This window comes from Coregonus clupeaformis, chromosome 6 (assembly GCF_020615455.1).
Source record: "Coregonus clupeaformis isolate EN_2021a chromosome 6, ASM2061545v1, whole genome shotgun sequence".
Lineage (NCBI taxonomy): Eukaryota > Metazoa > Chordata > Actinopteri > Salmoniformes > Salmonidae > Coregonus > Coregonus clupeaformis.
In genome coordinates this window covers 9,851,212-9,876,912 of record NC_059197.1, presented here as the reverse complement: position 1 = coordinate 9,876,912, position 25,701 = coordinate 9,851,212, and the positions used below count along the sequence as shown (strand labels likewise).

General features: G+C 42.8%; 1 protein-coding gene across 4 annotated transcripts in view; it reads left to right on the top strand.

The window, feature by feature from the left end:
- Positions 1–23,543, top strand: part of LOC121567289 (probable tRNA methyltransferase 9B) — a 36,591-nt gene extending 13,048 nt beyond the window's left edge. Inside the window, exons 1-5 of one of the 4 annotated variants that reach the window (XM_041877206.2) lie at positions 1,490–1,744; positions 12,765–12,953; positions 14,956–15,129; positions 21,304–21,534; positions 21,782–23,543. In XM_041877206.2, the coding sequence (XP_041733140.2) occupies positions 12,791–12,953; positions 14,956–15,129; positions 21,304–21,534; positions 21,782–22,524 (1,311 nt within the window). In that variant the 5' untranslated portion in view covers positions 1,490–1,744; positions 12,765–12,790 and the 3' untranslated portion in view covers positions 22,525–23,543. Of the gene's footprint in view, positions 1–1,489; positions 1,745–2,389; positions 2,474–12,764; positions 12,954–14,955; positions 15,130–21,303; positions 21,535–21,781 lie in introns of those variants that run through there. The other 3 variants (XM_041877208.2, XM_041877207.2, XM_041877209.2) reach the window with 3 other exon arrangements.
- Positions 23,544–25,701: the final 2,158 nt, after the last annotated feature.

Here is a 25,701-nt window from a genome sequence, read left to right as displayed (position 1 = left end):
CGACACCTTCTAAAGTCCATGCCCTGACGAATTGAGGCTGTTCTGAGGGCAAAAGAGAGGGGGGAGGGGAGGGGACGGGTGTGCAACTCAATATTAAGAAGGTGTTCTCACGGGGGGCCAGTATGAAAATGTATGCACTCACTAACTGTAAGTCGCTCTGGATAAGAGCGTCTGCTAAATGACTAAAATGTAAATGTGTTCCAAATGTTTGGTATACTCAGTGTATATAGGGTGCAATTTACAAGGGACACAACATGTAATCACTGCCCCAGTTGCTGCAGATATATCTTGCCTTCTTGAATATAAAACTAACACCCCAGACTGTGCATAGCTCAAATTCTGGGACATCTTAATGGAGTCTCCTTAACCAGCCAGGTACAGTGGGGGAAAAAAGTATTTAGTCAGCCACCAATTGTGCAAGTTCTCCCACTTAAAAAGATGAGGCCTGTAATTTTCATCATAGGTACACGTCAACTATGACAGACAAAATGAGGAAAAAAAATCCAGAAAATCACATTGTAGGATTTTTTATGAATTTATTTGCAAATTATGGTGGAAAATAAGTATTTGGTCAATAACAAAAGTTTCTCAATACTTTGTTATATACCCTTTGTTGGCAATGACACAGGTCAAACGTTTTCTGTAAGTCTTCACAAGGTTTTCACACACTGTTGCTGGTATTTTGGCCCTGTAGTACTGTGATGATTGTGCATGCCGATCAGTGTGCATTTGAGAGAGAGCGAGAGCATGCACCATGCTCCTTTGAACAGTTTTGTCTGACAGGACTATAGGTGAGTGCCCAGTTAACAAATGTTCCCACAACTTTAGAGAACATTCATTTATGAGTCTCATTAGGTCATTAACTATCGTTTTCATAGGAATGTTCCCGTGATGTGCAAGGAATGTTTCCAAGAGAGACCATCCCCTTAATGTCAATTAGAACTTACCCAGAACGTGGTTACATTGTTATCAGAATTTAAGATATTAATGTTCTGGACAAGTTTCATGGGAACGTTGCAAGAACATTCATGTGTCCAGTTTTCTGTGTGTTCTGAGAATATTCCATCAACGTCCCACCAACAATACACAGAACATGTTTGCCATGTTCTCAGAACATAAATATTAATGATTTAGACATGTTCCATGGGAATGTTGTAAGAACATTCATGTGTCCAGTTCTGAGAGTTAGGAGAATATTCCATCAACATCCCACCAAACATACACAGAACATTGTTGCCATGTTCACAGAATATTATATATTAATTTGTAAAAATGTGTATGATTTTATTTTCACTCTGACATTATGGAGTATTTTGTGTAGATCAATGACAAGAAATTACAATTAAATCTATTTCAATCCCATTTTGTAACGCAAGAAAATGTGAAAAAAATTCAAGGGGTGTAGACTTTCGTCCCTGTATGTGTGTTTATTGTGTGTTGGTCATGTGAGACAGTTAACCAATGGCAACCGTGGATTAGACGCCGCCGGTGTAGTTTGCGTTTTAGCTAACCAGAACCCTTGTCCTAACCTGCTATCTTCTTTCGCTTAACCTGCGGCGTAAATTATCCTAACCAGCTACAGAAAGTCAATTCTGACTAACTGTATCCCATCTAGTGAAAACGGGACAGAATCAGAACGCCGGTTTCACTCAGCGTTTATCAACGTAGCCTACCTATTTGTACATCTTGCTGTTGTTACTGACATGTAGCCGAAACGAAAAATTGGCCGGCAGAAGTATATACGGTAATTATGATGCATGTTAAGTTGTTACAATGTTGCCGATTGAACGGGATACACATTTAAGGGAGTATGCTACGCGAAGAATCGTTCTCTGTTGAATTTGTGGTTATAGGTTTTCAGTAGAGCTGTTTCTTTAGGCTAGCTAGGGTATATGTACGAATGCAGTGGTTCCCAACCAGGGGTACTAGGACCCTTGGGGGTACTTGGCCCAGCCACAGATGTTAATTGAGAAGTCTCATAAAACCATAGGCCTACTGGTAAAATGCACTTGAGGGGTTACAGAACAAAATTCAGTTACCCAACAGTGGTACAGTAACCAAAAAAGGTTAGGAACCACTTAGCCAAGATGTACTCTTATGTGTCTTTAATTTAAGGTCCAAGGACCGTATGTTATGTTCAGAGGTAGACTGGCTCTGGCAGCCAAAACACTCCATCTAAACGTGAACAAATTATCAATTGCGATATGGTTCTAGAAACATAAATCCCTTTACTTTCATATTACATGAAAATAATTTCACAAATGCTAAATATGCACTTACTGTGTACACTGTTTTAACCGGCTTTATCACAGTATTTCTCAGTGACAACACGTGTCTGGCGGCATTGTTCCATTACACACAGCTGTTCAGAGCGTGTTCAGCGCGTGCTGATTAGCAGAGGTGGTCCCTCTGTCTTCTGGAAACGCGCTGTAACATGGAGAAATGGCCTTGTGGGAACACTAATCCTATAAAGGTGTGTATCACAATTATGATTATTTTCGCTGATCTGAAAAATAAGGTTCTTATGCTTCCAAAACCTTACCGCAAGCGATGCGTATCAATGTTAAGACTGAGCATCAAGGCTCTTAACAAAACTGCCCCGTACAGAAGACGCCTTAGTGCAATGACTCAAATGTGTAATGGAACTGAGAGTTATGATCGATTAGTACCACTGTACTAATGTATGCGTTATTATTGAGAAAGGGAAGTTTCCCCCTTTATTAGTCTAAAAAAGGACAACAATTACTTATGTGCCTTGTGGTATAACTTTCCGGTCAAAGTATTGGAGCATGTGTATTGTCTAGAATAGATATTAGGCTTAATACGTTATTGTGTTAAAGCACTATTTAAATGTTTTATTTATTATTTCATTTTTACAAATTTCTGACGGGGTTAGGCATTTGGAAAAGAATTAAGCATATTTTCGTAGGGTATGTCAATGTAATCAACCCTGATCTAACGGCATAATATCTATTCTGGCCCCTGAGGCCCTTTTTATAGCATTATCAGCCTAATATAAGTAATAAAATCAGTCTGTAAGTACTGTATGGGGAAATTCCACGGTAACAGTGACACTGAGACTCAGATTTTTCTGCTCAGATGCAAATTTTGGTAAGAAAATAATGGCACAAACCATCATTCTGTTACCAAACTTTGTATCTGCACTGTTCAAGTAAATGTATTTTTGTAAAATGTTCAGTGAAAATTGTTAAAAGTTGTCCTGCATAGAGTTGTATGGTTTGTTTAACTTTGCAATTGCCCTATGGCACTCTAGGGACCACGGTCAACTGTTGAGTAATGAGTCACCAACTGTCTGTATCTAAGTGGCATGCTTCACTGAAAAACCGGTTCTGTTGTGGTTCATGAGACTTAGTATTGTGCTCTCCCGCTTCCAGGGATTTGTGTAGCCTCTCTAATGTGAGTGTGTAGCCTCTACCAAAAGGTCTGAACATTTAGGGTTGGTTTCCTGGATACAGATTAAATCTAGTCCTGGACTAAAAAGCATGCTCAATGGAGAATATCCATTGACATAGCTTTTAGTCCAGAACTAGGTTTAATCTGTGTCCAGGAAACCAGCCCTTATAGCACAGGTGGTAGATGTTGTGCATGTTCCCTATAACTGCAGGATTGCTGGCTCAAGCCCCGCTCCGGCTGTAACTCTTTAATCGCTACTCTGCAGGAAATTAACACTACCTGGCAGTGAATGGCCTTGTATCGTCATTAGCCTACCTGACTCGCATCGCACAGCAGAAAGCCTTTAGCAACTGCTGAGATTTAAAGGTCAGTAGGCTGTCTGTTCAAATCATAGAGATTGATGGAGGGCTCATCTTTATATCTGTACCATTATACATTTTAGTCATTTAGCAGACGCTCTTATCCAGAACGACTTAGAGTTAGTGAATGCATACATGTTTTTTTTCATACTGGCTCCCCGTGGGAAACGAACCCGCATCGCTGCCGGCCAAACCCTCCCCTACCTTGGATGACGCTGGACCAATTGTGCGCCGCCCATGGGTCTCCCGGTCGCGGCCGGCTGCGACAGAGCCTGGACTCGAACCAGGATCTCTAGTGGCACAGCTAGCACTGCGATGCAGTGCCTTAGACCACTGCGCCACTCGGGAGTCTTATAGCATCTGTGACAGCTTGGGCAGCGCCATTGAGGTTACAACCCATAGGAATCCACACCCAGTTACCTATTTTGGCAACTTTAAAATGGTGGAAGCATGGCGGAAGCCCTCAATGACACTGCCCATGCTCAAATAGCCTTTTGGTCACTAGAGGCCTCTATCATTCTCTATTGTTCAAATAATGAAACCCTTGATTCTGAGAGGAATATCATATCATATTTGGAACTGTATGTACTGAGAGTTGGGGTTGAATGTTTATTTAATCTTGTGCACATTCACTGCTAAATGTGGAATTACGGTATAGGCCTACAGATAGAGGGGGGAAAAGGGCAGCGATGAAGGGTCTAGCCAGCTTCAGAGGGTTCCTTCACAACGGAGTGTGTCTGCTTAGTGCCCATGGTGAATACTGCTTCTGCTGGTAGTGGCGACCTACTAGAGTTGGATGATGTAGGGTTGATGATGGGGATGGTGATGCAGTTGGCTCGCTGGCCTAGAAGTAAACCTCTGTTGATTACAGCTCATTGTTTACATGAAAGACAGGAAAAGACATTGTCTCAAATAGGCAGTGGGAAGGATTGGAAGGCTACCCACACTAACACGGCAGACTACATGTGTACACTAGGGGTGGTGGCACTAACTGCTAGACCACCACAGGCCACAGTTGACACTGCATAGAATCCCATTGAACAGTCTCTGTATGGCAGATTCATTCAATGGAAAATAAATGTGGGAAATTGATCAGAGCACTGACCTGGAACAGCCATATCACACATGTTGTGTTAATAGCTACAGAAATGCATCTTCTTATGACATGCATGTGTATCCTATTTCCTTCAGTTCAGTTGAATCTTGTCAATTCAATTACAACCATTATGTTCTAAAATCCCTCTGTCGTTCAATCAATCAACCCATAGGGCTACACAAGATCACTCTCTCAAATTGCCTTATCAGGAAAGTTGGAGTCACCTCATTTGTTCTTAATTACTATACAATTTGTGTTTGAGTGTATTTTCATTATATATAAAATCCTGTTGCCTGTATTATTGAATTGCAACAAGTGGGAGAGGGCAACATAACATGAAGTACTGTTAAAATTCTCTTGACTACCAAAGAGAAAAGAAAGAAGAACACAGTTTCTCCCAAACACAGAAGTCGCTGCATTTGTTATTCATTTTGGAGCTGATCTTTTTGTAATGTGTTTCCTGTGATCTAATTTTAGTCTCTATTGTCATTCAGAGGTTGAGCGCCGGGCGGGAGCTTTACATCTTACAGCTGCTTACATAATACCCATTGCGCCGACAGTTGTTGCCTTCTCACCAAGCTGCTTGCCTATTGTCCTGTAGCCCAGCCCAGGTTAGATGGGGAGCGTCGCTGCACAGCTATTTTCAGGTCTCTCCAGAGATGTTAGATCGGGTTCAAGTTCGGGCTCTGGCTGGGCCACTCAAGGACATTCAGAGACTTGTCCTGAAGCCACTCCTGCGTTGCCTTTTGGCATTCTCCAAGCGGGCTGTCATGTACCTTTTATTGAGGAGTGGCTTCTGTCTGGCCACTCCACCTGATTGATGGAGTGCTGTAGAGATGGTTGTCATTCTGGAAGGTTCTCCCATTTCCACAGAGGAACTCTAGAGCTCTGTCAGTGACCATTGGATTCTTGGTCACCTCCCTGACCAAGGCCCTTCTCCCCCGTTTGCTCAGTTTGGCCGGACGGCCAGCTCTAGGAAAAGTCTTGGTGGTTCCAAACTTCTTCCATTTTTAAGAATGATGGAGACCACTGTGTTCTTGGGGACCTTCAATGCTGCAGACATCTCAAGGGGTCAGACTCCTTATGTAAATACAGTGTTTTAATTTTAATAAATTTGCGAAAATATCTAAACCTGTTTTTGCTTTGTCATTATGGGGTGTTGTGTGTGTAGATTGATGAGGATGTTTTTTTTATTTCATCCATTTTAGAATAAGGCTGTAACGTAACAAAATGTGGAAGAAGTCAAGGGGTCTGAATTCTTTCCAAATGCACTGTATATCTCACTAAGTCAGGATATTTAAGCCTCCATATATCCACTAGTTCCAATATATCCATGATATTTGTGATTTTCTTAAGTGCATAGGGGTGATAGTTTGCTGTGTGATTTCCTTTACGGTCCATTGAGGTATTTAAAACCGTATTATAATCTCCCACCATAATAGTATTGTATTGCTTGTAGGCTTGATAAATTATTATATATATTTTCAAAGAAGCTTGGATCATCATTATTTGGAACGTATAGATTAATGAGACAAATCTGTTTTATGGTCCAATAACATATTTAAAATAATCCATCTACCTTGCATATCTGTTTTGGACAATTTTGCAAATTCTGATAAAAATGATATATTGTTAATTAATATCATCAACCCTTTAAAAAGAGCACACAGTGCCACCCACAGAACAGAAGCAGATTAACTGCTCAAAGCATTTCCAACGCCCTCACCTTGATTGTATTGTATACAGTTATTTAAAATATATATACACTACCGGTCAGAAGTTTTAGTACACCTACTCATTCAAGGGTTTTTCTTATTTTTACTATTTTCTACATTGTAGAATAATAGTGAAGACATCAAAACTATGATATAACATATATGGAATCATGTAGTAACCAAAAAGGTGCTCAACAAATCAAAATATGTTTTATATTTGTGATTCTTCAAATAGCCACCCTTTGCCTTGATGACAGCTTTGCACACTCTTGGCATTCTCTCAACCAGTTTCACCTGGAATACTTTTCCAACAGTCTTGAAGGAGTTCTCACATATGCTGAGCACTTGTTGGCTGCTTTTCCTTCACTCTGCGGTCCGACACATCCCAAACCATCACAATTTGGTTGAGATCAGGGGATTGTGGAGGCCAGGTCATCTGATGCAGCACTCCATCACTCTCCTTCTTGGTAAAATAGCCCTTACACAGCCTGGAGGTGTGTTGGGTCATTGTCCTGTTGTAAAACAAATTATAGTCCCACTAAGCCCAAACCAGATGGCATGGCGTATCGCTACAGAATGCTGTGGTAGCCATTCTGGTTAAATGTGCCTTGAATTCTAAATAAATCACAGATAGTGTCACCAGCAAAGCACCCCCATAACATCTCCTCCTCCATGCTTTACGGTGGGAAATACACATGCGGAGATCATACATTCACCCACACCGCCTCACAAAGACACGGCGGTTGGAACCAAACATCTCCAAATTGGACTCCATACCAAAGGACAGATTTCCACCAGTCTAATGTCCATTGCTCATGTTTCTTGGCCCAAGCAAGTCTCTTCTTCTTATTGGTGTCCTTTAGTAGTGGTTTCTTTGCAGCAATTCGACCATGGCCTGATTCACACATTCTCCTCTGAACAGTTGATGTTGAGATATCTGTTACTTGAACACTGAAGCATTTATTTGGGCTGCAATTTCTGAGGCTGGTAACTCTAATGAACTTATCCTCTGCAGCAGAGGTAACTTTGGGTCTTCATTCCTGTGGCGGTCCTCATGAGAGCCAGTTTCATCATAGCGCTTGATGGTTTTTGCGACTGCACTTGAAGAAACTTTCAAAGTTCTTAATGTTCCGTATTGACTGACCTTCATGTCTTAAAGTAATGATGGACTGTCGTTTCTCTTTGCTTATTTGAGCTGTTCTTGCCATAATATGGACTTGGTCTTTTACCAAATAGGGCTATCTTCTGTATACACCCCCCTACCTTGTCACAACACAACTGATTGGCAAAGGGTGGCTATTTGAAGAATCTCAAATATAAAATATATTTTGATTCGTTTAACACTTTTTTGGTTACGACATAATTCCATATGTGTTATTTCATAGTTTTGATGTCTTCACTATATTCTACAATGTAGAAAATAGTAAAAATAAAGAAAAACCCTTGAATTAGTAGGTGTTCTAAAAAGTTGGACCGTGTGTGTGTACATATACATACATACATACATACAGTGGCTTGCGAAAGTATTCACCCCCCTTGGCATTTTTCCTATTTTGTTGCCTTACAACCTGGATTTTTTATTTTATTTTTAATCATTTGATTTACACAACATGCCTAGCACTTTGAAGATGAAAATTTTTTTTTCTTGTGAAACAAACAAAAAATAAGACAAAAAAACTGCGAACTTGAGCGTGCATAAGCACCAGATCTTATTTAGGGGCTTCATAGCAAAGGGGGTGAATACATATGCACGCACCACTTTGGACTATTTTGTGTATGTCCATTAAAACAAGTTCTTTTTTTCATTTCACTTCACCAATTTTGACTATTTTGTGTATGTCCATTACATGAAATTCAAATAAAAATCAATTTAAATTACAGGTTGTAATGCAACAAAATAGGAAAAACTCGAAGGGGGATGAATACTTTTGCAAGGCACAGTACACACATACACACATACACACACAGACTCTACCGGTCAAAGGTTTTAGAACACCTACTCATTCAAGGGTTTTTCTTTCTTTCTTTTTATTTTTTTACATTGTAGAATAATAGTGAAGAAATCAAAACTATGAAATAACACATATGGATTCATGTAGTAGCCAAAAAAGTGTTAAACAAATCAAAAGTTTGATTTTGTCGACAGTATCACCTGGGATCTGTAGCACTTTAAGAAGGAATTTATTCACCACACTCTCAGGATCTTCAGTTTAATTTTCTTTAATACCGGTAAGTACCAGATCTAGTCTGATCATTGATCTAGTCTGTATTTCAAGTAAGGCTTCTCTCAGAAACAAGTTATCCTTTTAAAGTTCTTTAACATCCGTTTCAGTAGTGTTGTCTACCTTTTTAGCTTGTTTCTTTCTCCATTATGGCAGCTTTTTCCTCACTCATCTCGAGGCGCGCCATCATCTCCTTTATATCTTTACTGACTAGTTCAAGTATGCCCAATTTATCATTTATCGAGTTTAGCAAGTCGCTTTCTACACTTACCATTCCCGGTGGTGAAAAGCGTAAATCGTTCGTGTCCGTCGGAATCTCGTTTTCTTTTGGGGATTTGTTCTCCATGCTTACTCTCCGACATGTTTTGGTGTTGATTGTATTGGTGATATTGGTCGGTACATTTCTCTAGCCTTATTTGTTTTGTGGTGTTATCCAGATTGAAGGTTATTGCCCACGAGTTTGTGGAGTGAAGTGCTAATATTTAGTCAAACTTACTGATATTGAATATTACGTTTTTATCTTGAGGCATTCTGCACCGCTGTCTTCAGTCCGCCATTTGCAGAAATCACACTATTAAAACTAATTTGGATTGATATGGATTTGACGTTTAAAAAACATATAGATGAGCAGGTTAAGAAGCTAAGATTTAAAGTTGGCTTTTTCTACAGAAAGATTGTGCCTTTCTCTAAGCAGTGGGAAGCAGATTATTCAGTCAACCTTTTTATGAGTTCTTGATTATGGTGATATTACTTATCAAAGTGCAGCTGCTACTACTCTTAAACTTCTGGATGCCATCTACTATAGTGCCCTTTGTTTTGATACAGGTGACAGTTTGGATACTCATCACTGCATCCTGTATCAAAAGGTTGGCTGGACTTCGCCAAAGACCCATAGATCTCTACATTACTCCCTTTTTGTTTACAAGGCCCTACTTCATAATCTTCCGTCTTATCTAACTTTGCTGTTGAAGTATAGACACCTGAGTTGCCTAAACCAATCCTGTGAACGGGTAACTCTTGAGATTCAAAAGTTGCAAGAGTGCATTTTTTTGGACTAGGCCTAATCAAAATGTATTTTCAGAAGAAACCTTTGACTCTCCTCCTGAACTGCCACTGTAGCCCTACACAGCACAACCATTGGTTAAGCAGCACACAAAACGTTTTTTGATCAGCAAGAGCAGAGCAGGCCGGGGCTCAGGGTTGGAATATCTATTGCGGTGTGTAATGCAACCTAGTTTTATTTACACCTTCCCAACAGCTATCTTAGAAATATAACTTTGTCCGTGCTTCTCCAAGCATGTACTTCATAGCCTATAGGCTATGGATCATTTGCTTGAGACCACACTAAATAGCCTACAGGCGCATTTGATATTGTAAGTCGCTCTGGATAAGAGCGTCTGCTAAATGACGTAAATGTAAATGTAAATATTGTGGAGCATCAGAGATGTGGGGCAGCATCAGGCACACAGCGATATACAGTGGGGGAAAAAAGTATTTAGTCAGCCACCAATTGTGCAAGTTCTCCCACTTAAAAAGATGAGAGAGGCCTGTAATTTTCATCATAGGTACACGTCAACTATGACAGACAAAATGAGGAAAAAAAATCCAGAAAATCACATTGTAGGATTTTTAATGAATTTATTTGCAAATTATGGTGGAAAATAAGTATTTGGTCAATAACAAAAGTTTCTCAATACTTTGTTATATACCCTTTGTTGGCAATGACACAGGTCAAACGTTTTCTGTAAGTCTTCACAAGGTTTTCACACACTGTTGCTGGTATTTTGGCCCATTCCTCCATGCAGATCTCCTCTAGAGCAGTGATGTTTTGGGGGCTGTCGCTGGGCAACACGGACTTTCAACTCCCTCCAAAGATTTTCTATGGGGTTGAGATCTGGAGACTGGCTAGGCCACTCCAGGACCTTGAAATGCTTCTTACGAAGCCACTCCTTCGTTGCCCGGGCGGTGTGTTTGGGATCATTGTCATGCTGAAAGACCCAGCCACGTTTCATCTTCAATGCCCTTGCTGATGGAAGGAGGTTTTCACTCAAAATCTCACAATACATGGCCCCATTCATTCTTTCCTTTACACGGATCAGTCGTCCTGGTCCCTTTGCAGAAAAACAGCCCCAAAGCATGATGTTTCCACCCCCATGCTTCACAGTAGGTATGGTGTTCTTTGGATGCAACTCAGCATTCTTTGTCCTCCAAACACGACGAGTTGAGTTTTTACCAAAAAGTTATATTTTGGTTTCATCTGACCATATGACATTCTCCCAATCCTCTTCTGGATCATCCAAATGCACTCTAGCAAACTTCAGACGGGCCTGGACATGTACTGGCTTAAGCAGGGGGACACGTCTGGCACTGCAGGATTTGAGTCCCTGGCGGCGTAGTGTGTTACTGATGGTAGGCTTTGTTACTTTGGTCCCAGCTCTCTGTAGGTCATTCATTAGGTCCCCCCGTGTGGTTCTGGGATTTTTGCTCACCGTTCTTGTGATCATTTTGACCCCACGGGGTGAGATCTTGCGTGGAGCCCCAGATCGAGGGAGATTATCAGTGGTCTTGTATGTCTTCCATTTCCTAATAATTGCTCCCACAGTTGATTTCTTTAAACCAAGCTGCTTACCTATTGCAGATTCAGTCTTCCCAGCCTGGTGCAGGTCTACAATTTTGTTTCTGGTGTCCTTTGACAGCTCTTTGGTCTTGGCCATAGTGGAGTTTGGAGTGTGACTGTTTGAGGTTGTGGACAGGTGTCTTTTATACTGATAACAAGTTCAAACAGGTGCCATTAATACAGGTAACGAGTGGAGTACAGAGGAGCCTCTTAAAGAAGAAGTTACAGGTCTGCCAGAAATCTTGCTTGTTTGTAGGTGACCAAATACTTATTTTCCACCATAATTTGCAAATAAATTCATAAAAAATCCTACAATGTGATTTTCTGGATTTTTTTTCCTCAATTTGTCTGTCATAGTTGACGTGTACCTATGATGAAAATTACAGGCCTCTCTCATCTTTTTAAGTGGGAGAACTTGCACAATTGGTGGCTGACTAAATACTTTTTTCCCCCACTGTATAGCCTAATAAACATCTAATTCTAAAACACTGAGTAATATAGAAATGTCATCAATTACAAATTACATGACCCTCCCCTGGACTAGATTATATATTTTTTGAATGCTAAACCCTCCACTTGACTGAAATTGAAAAAGCATGACCCTCCCCCATTTTCCTCCAGGTAACCATTCTGTAAATTTCGATCTGTCCCTAATGACATAAGGATCCTCTCTTTTGGTTGTCCTTTAGCCTTGCTTGACCTCTAGCAATCATGCTAAATCTGCTGTGATGATGCTGGGTTTGACATCCGTACTGATATTGTAATTCTCACACCGATCATTATATTGAATGATTTAAGAATAATTTTGTTAATCATGTAGAGACATTAAAAGGCAAGGGTCGTGTTCTGTAGGAAAGAAATGGCAGAAAATGTTTTGAAATGGAACAAGGGACTACCTGTCCTGAACTAAAAGGCCAGGGTTGTGTTTTGTTCACAAAACAGCAGATTTTGGGGGTGGAAATGGGACAAGTGACTACCTGTCCTGAACTAAAAGGCCAGGGTTGTGTTTTGTTCACAAAACAGCAGATTTTGGGGGTGGAAATGGGACAAGGGACTACCTGTCCTTAACTAAAAGGCCAGGGTTGTGTTTGGGGGCGGAAATGGGACAAGGGACTACCTGTCCTGTACTAAAAGGCCAGGGTTTGGGGGTGAAATGGGACAAGGGACTACCTGTCCTGTACTAAAAGGCCAGGGTTTGGGGGTGAAATGGGACAAGGGACTACCTGTCCTGTACTTATCCCATAAGAACACTGGTTGTGTCCCAAATGCCACCTTATTTACTATATAGTGCGCTAGCCTCTGCCTTGAAAATCCAACGGGTTGTTATTGTCTTCCCTGTAGCTGTGCTGGTTTATGAGCGAGCCTGGATGACCGTGATGGAGGAGGCTGCCACTCGGCTGGAGAGGGAGCATGTGCACAGCGTCTACGAGAAGATTGCTCCCTATTTTAACGACAGCCGCTACAAGGCCTGGCCCAAGGTGCGCCAGTTCCTACTGGAGCATGAGCCTGGAAGTATCATCGCTGACGTGGGTATGTACTGTGTCTGTTCTACTGCTGCTGGACATGCATTAAGTGGGTATGTACTGTGTCTGTTCTACTACTGATGGACATGCGTTAAGTGGGTATGTACTGTCTCTGTTCTACTGCTGATGGACATGCATTAAGTGGGTATGTACTGTGTCTGTTCTACTGCTGCTGGACATGCATTAAGTGGGTATGTACTGTGTCTGTTCTACTGCTGCTGGACATGCATTAAGTGGGTATGTACTGTGTCTGTTCTACTGCTGCTGGACATGCATTAAGTGGGTATATACTGTGTCTGTTCTACTGCTGCTGGACATGCATTAAGTGGGTATGTACTGTGTCTGTTCTACTGCTGCTGGACATGCATTAAGTGGGTATGTACTGTGTCTGTTCTACTGCTGCTGGACATGCATTAAGTGGGTATGTACTGTGTCTGTTCTACTACTGATGGACATGCGTTAAGTGGGTATGTACTGTGTCTGTTCTACTGCTGCTGGACATGCATTAAGTGGGTATGTACTGTGTCTGTTCTACTACTGATGGACATGCGTTAAGTGGGTATGTACTGTGTCTGTTCTACTGCTGCTGGACATGCATTAAGTGGGTATGTACTGTGTCTGTTCTACTGCTGATGGACATGCATTAAGTGGGTATGTACTGTCTCTGTTCTACTGCTGATGGACATGCATTAAGTGGGTATGTACTGTGTCTGTTCTACTGCTGCTGGACATGCATTAAGTGGGTATGTACTGTGTCTGTTCTACTGCTGCTGGACATGCATTAAGTGGGTATGTACTGTGTCTGTTCTACTGCTGATGGACATGCATTAAGTGGGTATGTACTATGTCTGTTCTACTGCTGCTGGACATGCATTAAGTGGGTATGTACTGTGTCTGTTCTACTGCTGCTGGACATGCATTAAGTGGGTATGTGCTGTGTCTGTTCTACTACTGATGGACATGCGTTAAGTGGGTATGTACTGTGTCTGTTCTACTACTGATGGACATGCATTAAGTGGGTATGTACTGTGTCTGTTCTACTGATGATGGACATGCATTAAGTGGGTATGTACTGTGTCTGTTCTACTGCTGCTGGACATGCATTAAGTGGGTATGTACTGTGTCTGTTCTACTGCTGCTGGACATGCATTAAGTGGGTATGTACTGTGTCTGTTCTACTGCTGCTGGACATGCATTAAGTGGGTATGTACTGTGTCTTTACTACTGCTGCTGGACATGCATTAAGTGGGTATGTACTGTGTCTGTTCTACTGCTGCTGGACATGCATTAAGTGGGTATGTACTGTGTCTGTTCTACTGCTGCTGGACATGCATTAAGTGGGTATGTACTGTGTCTGTTCTACTGCTGCTGGACATGCATTAAGTGGGTATGTGCTGTGTCTGTTCTACTGCTGATGGACATGCATTAAGTGGGTATGTACTGTGTCTGTTCTACTGCTGCTGGACATGCATTAAGTGGGTATGTACTGTGTCTGTTCTACTGCTGCTGGACATGCATTAAGTGGGTATGTGCTGTGTCTGTTCTACTGCTGATGGACATGCATTAAGTGGGTATGTACTGTGTCTGTTCTACTACTGATGGACATGCATTAAGTGGGTATGTGTCTCTATCTTATTACTGGCCTCTCTGTCCTACCACTGACTATCTGTGGTGGCCTGAGTTTAATTGAAACGAACAAAAAGGCCAATAACATACTCTGCCAAAGGTTTTCTACCTGCTGTTGATTGATTTCATGAGGCAAGTTAATAGGGTGCCATTTTGTATTGTCCTCCTGGGGTTTACATCTGCATCCTAATTCTCCGCCCTTCTCCCAAAGGGTGCACATGGATTAAACAATGTTGGAAACTCCCTCCAGACAATGTTTACACCAATCCAATTATTTGAAATCCATGATGGCAAGTGAGCAAGTGCACACTGGGAGAATGGTGAAGAATCGGGACTGGGACCTGGTGTTTGTTGTTGATTGTGTGCCCTCATCCCTACCACAGGCTGTGGCAATGGCAAGTACTTGCACATCAACGGCAGTGTGTTTAAGCTGGGCTGTGACGTGTGTCGCCCCCTGGTGGACTCTGCCTGGAGCCAGGGCCACGAGGTGCAGCTGTGTGACTGCCTCAGGCTGCCCTACAGGGACAGCTGCTTTGACGGCGTCCTCTCCATCGCAGGTTGGCCTATATTTCACTCAACATGGGAGGGTAGGGGCCTGTGTGGTCTAGCGGTTAGTGTGTCTGACCCCGGTTCAATCGGAATGGATTTGAATCCGGCCAACTGGCTTGCATTTTGACTCACACTCCTGCTACCATTACGGTCTTATTTTCACTGTCCCTCTCACTCCCCCTCGGGCCTAACCCTATGATTTTTGCATATCGGAAGGGTCTGGATAGGTATAAGCAGTGCTTGACTTGGGATGAAAGAAGTGCAGGAGCTGTCTTTTTCGAAGTCGGTCCATTAGAATACTGTATGTTCACTGAAATTCTCAAATGACATTATGCTATAGAGACATCTGATTTTTCACTGTTAAGGGTTTATACACATTTTCCATGACTTCTCCATGACTTTAAACCAAACGTTCATGACTATTATTATAGCCTACATGAAAAAGTAAGCATTATTGCTTTGAAAGGCTGGTCATGGCTCACATCAACACCATTATCCCAGAAACCCTAGACCCACTCCAATTTGCATACCGCCCCAACAGATCCACAGATGATGCAATCTCTATTGCACTCCACACTGCCCTTTCCCACCTGGACAAGAGGAACACCTATGTGAGAATGCTATTCATGGACTACAGCTCAGCGTTCAACACCATAGTGCCCTCAAAGCTCATCACTAAGCTAAGGACCCTGGGACTAAACACCTCCCTCTGCAACTGGATCCTGGACTTCCTGACGGGCGGCCCCGTCAGGAAGGTTAGGTAACAACACATCTGCCACGCTAATCCTCAACACGGGTGTGTACTCAGTCCCTTCCTGTACTCCCTGTTCACCCATGACTGCATGGCCAGGCATGACTCCAACACCATCATTAAGCTTGCCGACAACACAACAGTGGTAGTCCTGATCACAGACAAAGATGAAACAGCCTATAGGGAAGAGGTCAGAGACCTGGCCGTGTTGTACCAGGATAACAACCTTTCCCTGAACGTGATCAAGACAAAGGAGATGATTGTGGACTACAGGAAAAAAAAGACAACTGAGCACGCCCCCAATCGCATCGACGGGGTTGTAGTGGAACAGGTTGAGAGCTTCAAGTTCCTTGGTGTCCACATCACCAACAAACTATCATGGTTCAAACACACCAAGACAGCCGTGAAGAAGGCACGACAAGGCCTATTCCTGCTCAGGAGACTGAAAAGATTTTGCATGGGTCCTCAGATCCTCAAAAAGTTCTACAGCTGCACCATCGAGAGCATCCTGACTGGTTGCATCACCGCCTGGTATGGCAACTGCTCTGCCTCTGACCGCAAGGCACTACAGAGGGTAGTACGTACGGCCCAGTACATCACTGGGGCCAAGCTACCTGCCATCCAGGACCTCTATACCAGGCGGTGTCAGAGGAAAGCCCTAATATTGTCAGATTCCAGCCACCCTAGTCATAGACTGTTCTCTCTGCTACCACACGGCAAGCGGTACTGGAGCGCCAAGTCTAGGTCCAAAAGGCTTCTTAACAGCTTCTACCCCCAAGCCAGAAGACTCCTGAACAGCTAATCATGGCTACCCGGACTATTTGCATTGTACCCCCCACCCCACCCCCTCTTTTACGCTGCTGCTACTCAGTTTATTATCTATGCCTAGTCACTTTAACTCTACCCACATGTACATATTACCTCAACTAACTGGTGCCCCCGCACATTGACTCTGTACCTGTATATAGCCTTCCTACTGTTATTTTATTTTACTGCTGCTCTTTAATTATTTGTTGTTTATATTTTTTACTTACAGTGAGGGAAAAAAGTATTTGATCCCCTGCTGATTTTGTACGTTTAACCCACTGACAAAGACATGATCAGTCTATAATTTTAATGGTAGGTTTATTTGAACAGTGAGAGACGCATGTCAAAAATGTTATAAATTGATTTGAATTTTAATGAGGGAAATAAGTATTTGACCCCTCTGCAAAACATGACTTAGTACTTGGTGGCAAAACCCTTGTTGGCAATCACAGAGGTCAGACGTTTCTTGTAGTTGGCCACCAGGTTTGCACACACCTCAGGAGGGATTTTGTCCCACTCCTCTTTGCAGATCTTCTCCAAGTCATTAAGGTTTCGAGCCTGACGTTTGGCAACTCGAACCTTCAGCTCCCTCCACAGATTTTCTATGGGATTAAGGTCTGGAGACTGGCTAGGCCACTCCAGGACCTTAATGTGCTTCTTCTTGAGCCACTCCTTTGTTGCCTTGGCCGTGTTTTTTGGGTCATTGTCATGCTGGAATACCCATCCACAACCCATTTTCAATGCCCTGGCTGAGGGAAGGAGGTTCTCACCCAAGATTTGACGGTACATGGCCCCGTCCATCGTCCCTTTGATGTGGTGAAGTTTTCCTGTCCCCTTAGCAGAAAAACACCCCCAAAGCATAATGTTTCCACCTCCATGTTTGACGGTTGGGATGGTGTTCTTGGGGTCATAGGCAGCATTCCTCCTCCTCCAAACACGGCGAGTTGAGTTGATGCCAAAGAGCTCGAGTTTGGTCTCATCTGACCACAACACTTTCACCCAGTTCTCCTCTGAATCATTCAGATGTTCATTGGCAAACTTCAGACGGGCCTGTATATGTGCTTTCTTGAGCAGGTGGACCTTGCGGGCGCTGCAGGATTTCAGTCCTTCACGGCGTAGTGTGTTACCAATTGTTTTCTTGGTGACTATGGTCCCAGCTGCCTTGAGATCATTGACAAGATCCTCCCGTGTAGTTCTGGGCTGATTCCTCACCGTTCTCATGATCATTGCAACTCCACGAGGTAAGATCTTGCATGGAGCCCCAGGCCGAGGAAGATTGACAGATATTTTGTGTTTCTTCCATTTGCGAATAATCGCACCAACTGTTGTCACCTTCTCACCAAGCTGCTTGGCGATGGTCTTGTAGCCCATTCCAGCCTTGTGTAGGTCTACAATCTTGTCCCTGACATCCTTGGAGAGCTCTTTGGTCTTGGCCATGGTGGAGAGTTTGGAATCTGATTGATTGATTGCTTCTGTGGACAGGTGTCTTTTATACAGGTAACAAGCTGAGATTAGGAGCACTCCCTTTAAGAGTGTGCTCCTAATCTCAGCTCATTACCTGTATACAAGACACCTGGGAGCCAGAAATCTTTCTGATTAATAGGGGGTCAAATACTTATTTCCCTCATTAAAATGCAAATCAATTTATAACATTTTTGACATGCGTTTTTCTGGATTTTTTTGTTGTTATTCTGTCTCTCACTGTTCAAATAAACCTACCATTAAAATTATAGACTGATAATTTCTTTGTCAGTGGGCAAACGTACAAAATCAGCAGGGGATCAAATACTTTTTCCCCTCACTGTATCTATTTTTTTACTTAACACTTATTTTTCTTAACTGCATTGTTGGTTAAGGGCTTGTAAGTAAGCATTTCACTGTAAGGTCTACACCTATTGTATTCGGCGCATGTGGCAAATAACATTTGATTTGATTTGACACTGGAAGGTTGCTGTGTCTGATCCCATGTAGGCCTACCATCTCCTGCCATTGTGCCCTAGATCAAGGCACTTAACCCCCCACAAAGTATAACTGCACTGTTAGTCACATGTGTTCAACATGTGGTCAACACGCCATCTGGAGAGCTCCTGGGTGTGCTGGCTTTGCTTTTGATCCAGCCTTGAAACACCCAAGTCTGCTTATCAAGGTCCTGTTGAGCAGCTGATGTTTAGGCTACAATGTGGTTAGACCAGGGCTTGAACAAAAGCCTGCACACCCAGTAGCTATCCTGGAGGATGGTTGCCACCCTTGATATAAAATATTGCAACATTACAACAATACTTTTGTCTTTTATAAAATGATTAACTCATTCAATGAATCAGGGATCAAATAGATAACTTGCTTTGAAGTAGCCTACCTTATCTAACTAGACATGTTTACATAGCCTACAGTATGAGGCTCAAATATTCATGTTTCGGGGTAGATCTATGCACTTAAAGATATTTTTCAATTAGGCTATTCTTAGAATATATTTTTTGACATTGTTGCAATTACATGGATACTGTTTAATAGAGGGGAATCCCAGCATTCCAACTGTGCAGATTTATTTAGGCCAGGATTCCCCAACTGGCGGCCCAAGTTTTCGGAGCAAAAAAACTAGAAAATATATGTTTTACATTGTTGGACATAAAAGACTGTAAAAACACCAGTTATTTCAATTTAAGAAATATGTTCCCAAGTAATCCCACGCATAATAGAGAGACACGTGATTGTATGTAAGCAAGGTTTGAAATGATCATGCTTTTGTCAAATATATCTGTTTGGGATTCTTCTACAAATTATTTGTAATTATGTTCCTGGCACACACATACATGCACTGAAGGGTCATTACGATAATGACTGATATGTAGATAGTGATAGTGTGCGTTCATGAATTACATTTTCAAAAATTATGAAACTAATTTCCATGACTTTACGAACCCTAATTTGACAATTTGGAACAGAGCATCATGCTCATTCAGGCTGGCGCATTTTCAATCTGCACAATCTCGGACAGCCTATTGTCACGCAGATTCACCGACTAGGGGCAAATAAACTTGAACAAAACGGAATCAGGAAATTAATGCCCACTTGCCATTTGCTATTCAATGCAGATCCCGCCTTCATTCCGTTTGAGCAACCTTTTTTGCCTCGGTGTGTGATAGGCTACTTTCTTTTATAGAAGAGCTGATGAGCGTTTCCCCCAAATGTAGAAGTGTAGGTACAGCGCTCCAGACAGCTCTGGCCCAAGTCTAGCACTGTGTAGGGAGTGAATTGGGACCAAGTGTTAGACTGACGGGGCACTTGATTCAATTCAATTAAAAAAGCTTTGTATATCCAATTTATATTAGACCGTTTTCTTTGGCATGAGGCTCACATGCAACACATTTATCCATCTCTCTTCAATTAAGGGGGCAATGTGGGATTGGTACATACATTTTTGGACTTTTAAATGTAATGATATATAGCCATTGATTATTGATGAATATAACATGTGCATGCCTCATGAGTTTAGTTCAACTGTCTTACCCCATCACCCATTTATATTTATAAGCTGGTTTACTCCATTGTTTGTAAATGTTGTAATTTGTAAACAAACACTGTACAGCTTCACAACATGGTTGAAAATCATTTTGATCTAATTTTTGGTCAGTCCTTGCAACCATAGCTCTGTCTGAATTTGAGTGGTTACATTTCTCCAGTCCCATCCCACTGCTGTTTTACCCAAAGAAATGTCTGGTGCCATTTAGTTGTTTGAATCCCAGATTGCTCATTTAACATACTGGCAACTGCCTCTGCTTGGGTATCATGCAGCTGTTCATGTTCAGTGCTTCACTTCAAATCAAAGTGGTTGAGTGACATGAATGAAATGATGAAAACCAAGCGGGTCAAATCAAATTTGATTGGTCACATAAACGTGTTTAGCAGATGTTATTGCGGGTGTAGCGAAATGCATGTGCTTCTAGCTCCGACAGTGCAGTAATATCTAACAATTTCACAACATATACCCAATACAGGTGACATGAGATAAGCACTTCCTGGCACAGCCGCCCTAGTTGCCTAGGCAGCCGGGTCACCAAGGTAACAAGAGTATGTTGGGAAATAATCAGTGGTTTTATTGCAAGGTAAAGTGGTGTCTAATTACCAACGCGTGAGTAGGCAGGATTCGGGTGCTCATTTGCCCTAGGACAGTATTAATAAACACAAACACTGGCCCTTCAGTGGCCTCAGGTGGTCGAACAGTTACTGCCGCTGCCTTCAGAGCACAGGTAGAGCGGTGTTGGCGTGGGTTTAAATCCAGCCCATCAGGGTTGGGGTCAAATCAAATTGAAAGAAGTCAACTCATGAAGTCCATTTTGAATTTAAAATTGACCATCAACTTTTGAAATAAATAAATAGATGCCCCTTATGCTATTATTGAACTGGAATTTCAGTTGACTTCCTGAGTTGATTACCTCAATTCGAATTGAACCCAACCTTGTAGCCTTATGCCCTTTAGCAACCCTCTTGTCCCTCTTCACTATCTCAACCACCCCCCCCGGCCTATTCTGAACTGGCCATTCAGAAAGATCTGTTGAACATGTGACACAATTTTGTACAAGAAGCTCCAACGCCCACCACTGTCCTGTTTTTTTTCTCCTACTAGTCATCCATCATCTGTCCACCAAAGAGCGTCGTATTCGAGCAATAAAGGAAATGGCAAGGACCCTGCGTGTGGGCGGGCGCATCATGATCTACGTGTGGGCCATGGAGCAGACACGGCGGAAGTTTCAGAAGCAGGACATCTTCGTGCCCTGGAACCCCAACCCCCCGTCCCCCACCCTGGACAGGGAGAGGCCCACACCCCGGAGGAGGGGCGCAGCACAGAGTGTAAGCGGTAGGTAGCTGTTTAGGGGTTAGGGAGGTGCCAGAAGGTTGCTGGTTCAAATACCAGGCAGGGCAATATAAGAGATAAGCTGGCAATATCTGGAAGGCTGCTGTTTTATGTTGTTGATCCCAGATACAATCTCCTGCTGTTGTGCCCTTGAGCAAGGCACTAAAATAATGTGTGTGTGAATGTGTGTGCATGCGCACGTGTGTGTGTTTGGACTAACCAAGTACTATTCTATTCTTATCTATCCAAGAATGCCTCTACAGCGACAACAAAGACGAGCACAGGAAGGTGAAAAGCACATCGTTCATGCTGGACGAAGAGGAGATTGCCTGTAGTCCCCAGCAGAGCCAGAGGCTGTGGTTCTTCTCGCGCTCCCTGGACTCGGTCTTTGACTTTGGCAGCCTGACCATCTCCAGGTCCACCTCCAGGGAGCTCATCAGCACCTTCTCCTCCCGGCTTGGGGAGGGAGGCAAGGTCGGCCGCAGAGGCAGGGGAGCGGGCCTCATCAAGCAGGTTTCCAGCCTCTTTTCTGGCTTATCTAGGAACAGCTCGGAGGAAGACGTCTTTGACTCGGCCACAGACTTAGTCAAGAGCCAGAGAGATCATGGGGTGTGCAGCAACGACAACCACTCCCCCTCCACAGAGATGACCAGTGTCTCTACCGCCTTGGTCCAGGAGTGTGGCTCTGTGGCCCTGCCTGACCTGGTCTCCTCCTACCAGATGGAGCACACAGAGGGACCAGGGCAGCCAGGGGAGAGGGATGCAGGCCCACCAGGAGACCTCAAACAGGGACAGAACAGCAGTCAGTGCCCCCAGGACAGTGAAGGGGAGCCGGCGGCCGCCTCGTGTCTGCGCTATTACCACGTGTTCCGGGAGGGCGAGCTGGCGGAGCTGATCGAGAGCCACGTCGAGGAGCTCCACGTCCTTTACTCCTGCTCTGACCACGCCAACTGGTGCGTGGTGGCCGAGAAGGTCCAGGTTTGGAAGGTATGACTTGGTTTTAACAAGTTTTATTTTATTTTGTATCATGATTTATTCATCTTGCGCTTCAAATATATATAGAAAAAAATGTTGAGAGATGTTGAAGGTACTGTTCACATTCTTACAGTGTTTTAAGAGTTACTGTGTTTTGCAAATGAATAGCACCTAATAAGCAGTATCCAGGGACCCAGGGCCAGGGTATATCTGGCTGTGTCCCAAATGGCACCCTATTCCCTAGACTTCTATCCTCTGTTCCAATGCTGCTGTCAATGGACCACCAATAACTATGAAAAATGTCCGCTAAGGAGTCGCGTCATTTCAGTTTTCCCCCTCTAGATTTTGCTTTTCTGTTTTTAGCCACAGAGGAACTTATAGGATACCCCCCCCCCCCCCTTCCATCAGCCCTTTAGACTAACCATTGACCATTAGTGGTGGAATGGGTCTCATATGCAAATTCTGCCTGTATTTGTCTTCAAATGTTCCGCAATATATAAGAGGAACCAACCTTGCAGCAATGTTCTGTGATGTGTTGGTATCCCTTTCTATGGACCACCTGTGAATAATGGGTCATGTTCTAAGGAGCCATGTGCTGTTATTAAGAACGCTTAAGGCAAGTGCTATAATTTTAATGCTGTGTATGTGATTTGGTGTTAATATTTTGTCCGGTTGAACTAAACCAATGTAATTTTTGGGCCAAATGAACAGACACACATCCTAGATGATACTGTGAAACGTTGCACTGTAGGTATGTTGCTGCTTGCTGAATGTCAGCGGTTCGAACATGAATAACTCTCGGAAAACTTGAAACATTTCTGTAGTCATTGAACCAGGGCGGTTGCATAAGCCTGTCAATGCAGTGCAACATGTCTAGACCCACTACTGTTACTGGTATAGAGATTGATATCTCACCTAGCTACATTATTTTTGTAAAAAAATGTTTTAAGGTTTACTTTTAAAATGGACATTTCTTAAAATAATTTGTCAGTGTATGTTTTTGTTTACCCCATTAATAAATAATTTTTATGAATCTCCTCCTTGTGATTGATTTACTGGTCCTAATCAAATGTTTATTCTACCAATGTACTCAATCTCCTGATACACAGAGGCCAGGGATGCAGGTACAGAACAACATTTACTGTCTGTCAGACATTTAATAGACTACACTACATAATACTGGTAGTGCCATCCTATGGCAAGCCAGGGAACGACATACATTACAGTTATGTAGTTTAGTATACCACAGTTCAGAGTGGAATGATGCAAAATATCGTGGTGGCTTGGATATTTTCCTTTCACATTGTCCTTTGCAGTACAGTTTCAAGTGTCGGGATTCAATCCAAAACCGCACTAACTGAGCCGACATTACCTTAAATGCAATTGCCTTTTTAAAAGCTGTATTCTCTACAAGCGCGGTCGGATTGAATCGCGGTCAAGGCTAGCGAAGTATTGGCTTGGCTCAGTTTGGCGCAGCTCAAAAGGGTTGAGTGAGGTAGCTAAACCTAGTCTACATCACATGCAAGATTTTACCAAAATGACCCAAATCAGTAGCATGTAAGAATGCTTTATTACGAAAACAAATGGCAATCTTTATATAGACTTCCATTCAAGGTAGTTTTCATTGTTGCACCCCAAGTTGTTCTATTTGTACTATTGATAGTTTATAATATTGATGTAATTCACGAGTGATGCATCCGTTTAATGTAGCCCTGAAACACAAGATATTAATGTGATTAAAAATACTTTGCATTGTATACGTCCTTACATTGATAAACATAACTAGTGAAGATTAATGCTCTCTGGGTTCTCTTGAGCCTCAGGTAAAACCATGGAGTTACATCCTCTGTTCTCTCCATAACTGAAAGGAAAGGAACAGTAGTTTAACCATTTGGACTCAGTGTCAGAGATATGCTCTGATACTTGTCTGGACTAGTGGCTGTCCTGGGTAGTGGACAGTGGAGTGTCTCAGGTACTCCGTGGACTAAACAATTCATCACCAGAGTAGTGGACTAGTGTCTGACCTGGTTATTGGACTAGCGAGTGTCTGACCTGAGTAGCTGACTTGTCGACTTCTTTGGAATAGCCTTCTCCTATAACCGGAACACCTCTGTCCATCACTGCCTTTCACATACAGGTACATCACATACAGGTCCCTATTGTAAAGACCTGTCAAAGAAACAACAGCATTGAACACCAGGGGTGCGTTCAGTTCATTAAATGACTACATCGGTGCACACAGTAGTTCAACAGTCTGAGGTATATTTACACCCGTTTGGTGGGTGTGGCCTGATCAATATAGGTGTGACCATTTGAAATCACAAAACTCATGCAGCACTCCGTAGGGACACAATCACCCTCTGGCCGACCATAATCACAACATTCTTCAACTGGTCGTTCAGAACAGCAATGTTTCCGTTAAATTAAATGTTACACACCATTGTGCGTTTTCTATATTTCTTTCGTTTTATCTAACTTAGTGTTTCCCAATCCTGGTCATGGTAACCCAAAGAGGTGCATATTTTTGTTCTTAACTGACTTGCCTAGTTAAATAAAAATAGTGTAACCAGTGTGAAATGGCTAGCTAGTTAGTGGTGTGTGCTAGTAGCGTTTCAATTGGTGAAGTCACTCGCTCTGAGACCTTGAAGTAGTTTTTTCTCTTGCTCTGCAAGGGCCATGGCTTTTGAGGAGCGACAGGTAACGATGCTTTGTGGGAAGGCAGTTATCGATGTGTGCAGAAGGTCCCTGGGTCGAGCCCAAGTTGGGGCAATACTTTTACACTAGCACTAACACACCTGATTCAAATAAAGGCTTGATGTTGAGTTGATTAGTTGAATCAAGTGTGTTAGTGCTAGTGTAGCTGGGGATCTGTGAAATTCACTCCTCATTTTTTTATAGCGCGATGGGTTGGAACGCTTTAGGAGGGCGGTCATGTGTGTTTGCGAGGCTGAGGTCCTGAGTCCGAGTCTCGGTATGAGCTGAATCAGGGTTACTCGCTAAGCAAGCAGCATAACGTCCTTTACAATGGTGCCGCTAGACTCGGATCTACACTCCGCTCAACTACTTGAGTCGCTGTGGAGTGAGTTTGGGGTGTGAATGTAGCAGATGGGGATCTGTGAAACTCACTCCTCAGCCTGAAGTGTCGACCCTTGCACCATTGAAGAAGGCCCTTTGCAATGGGTTTGAACGCTTCAG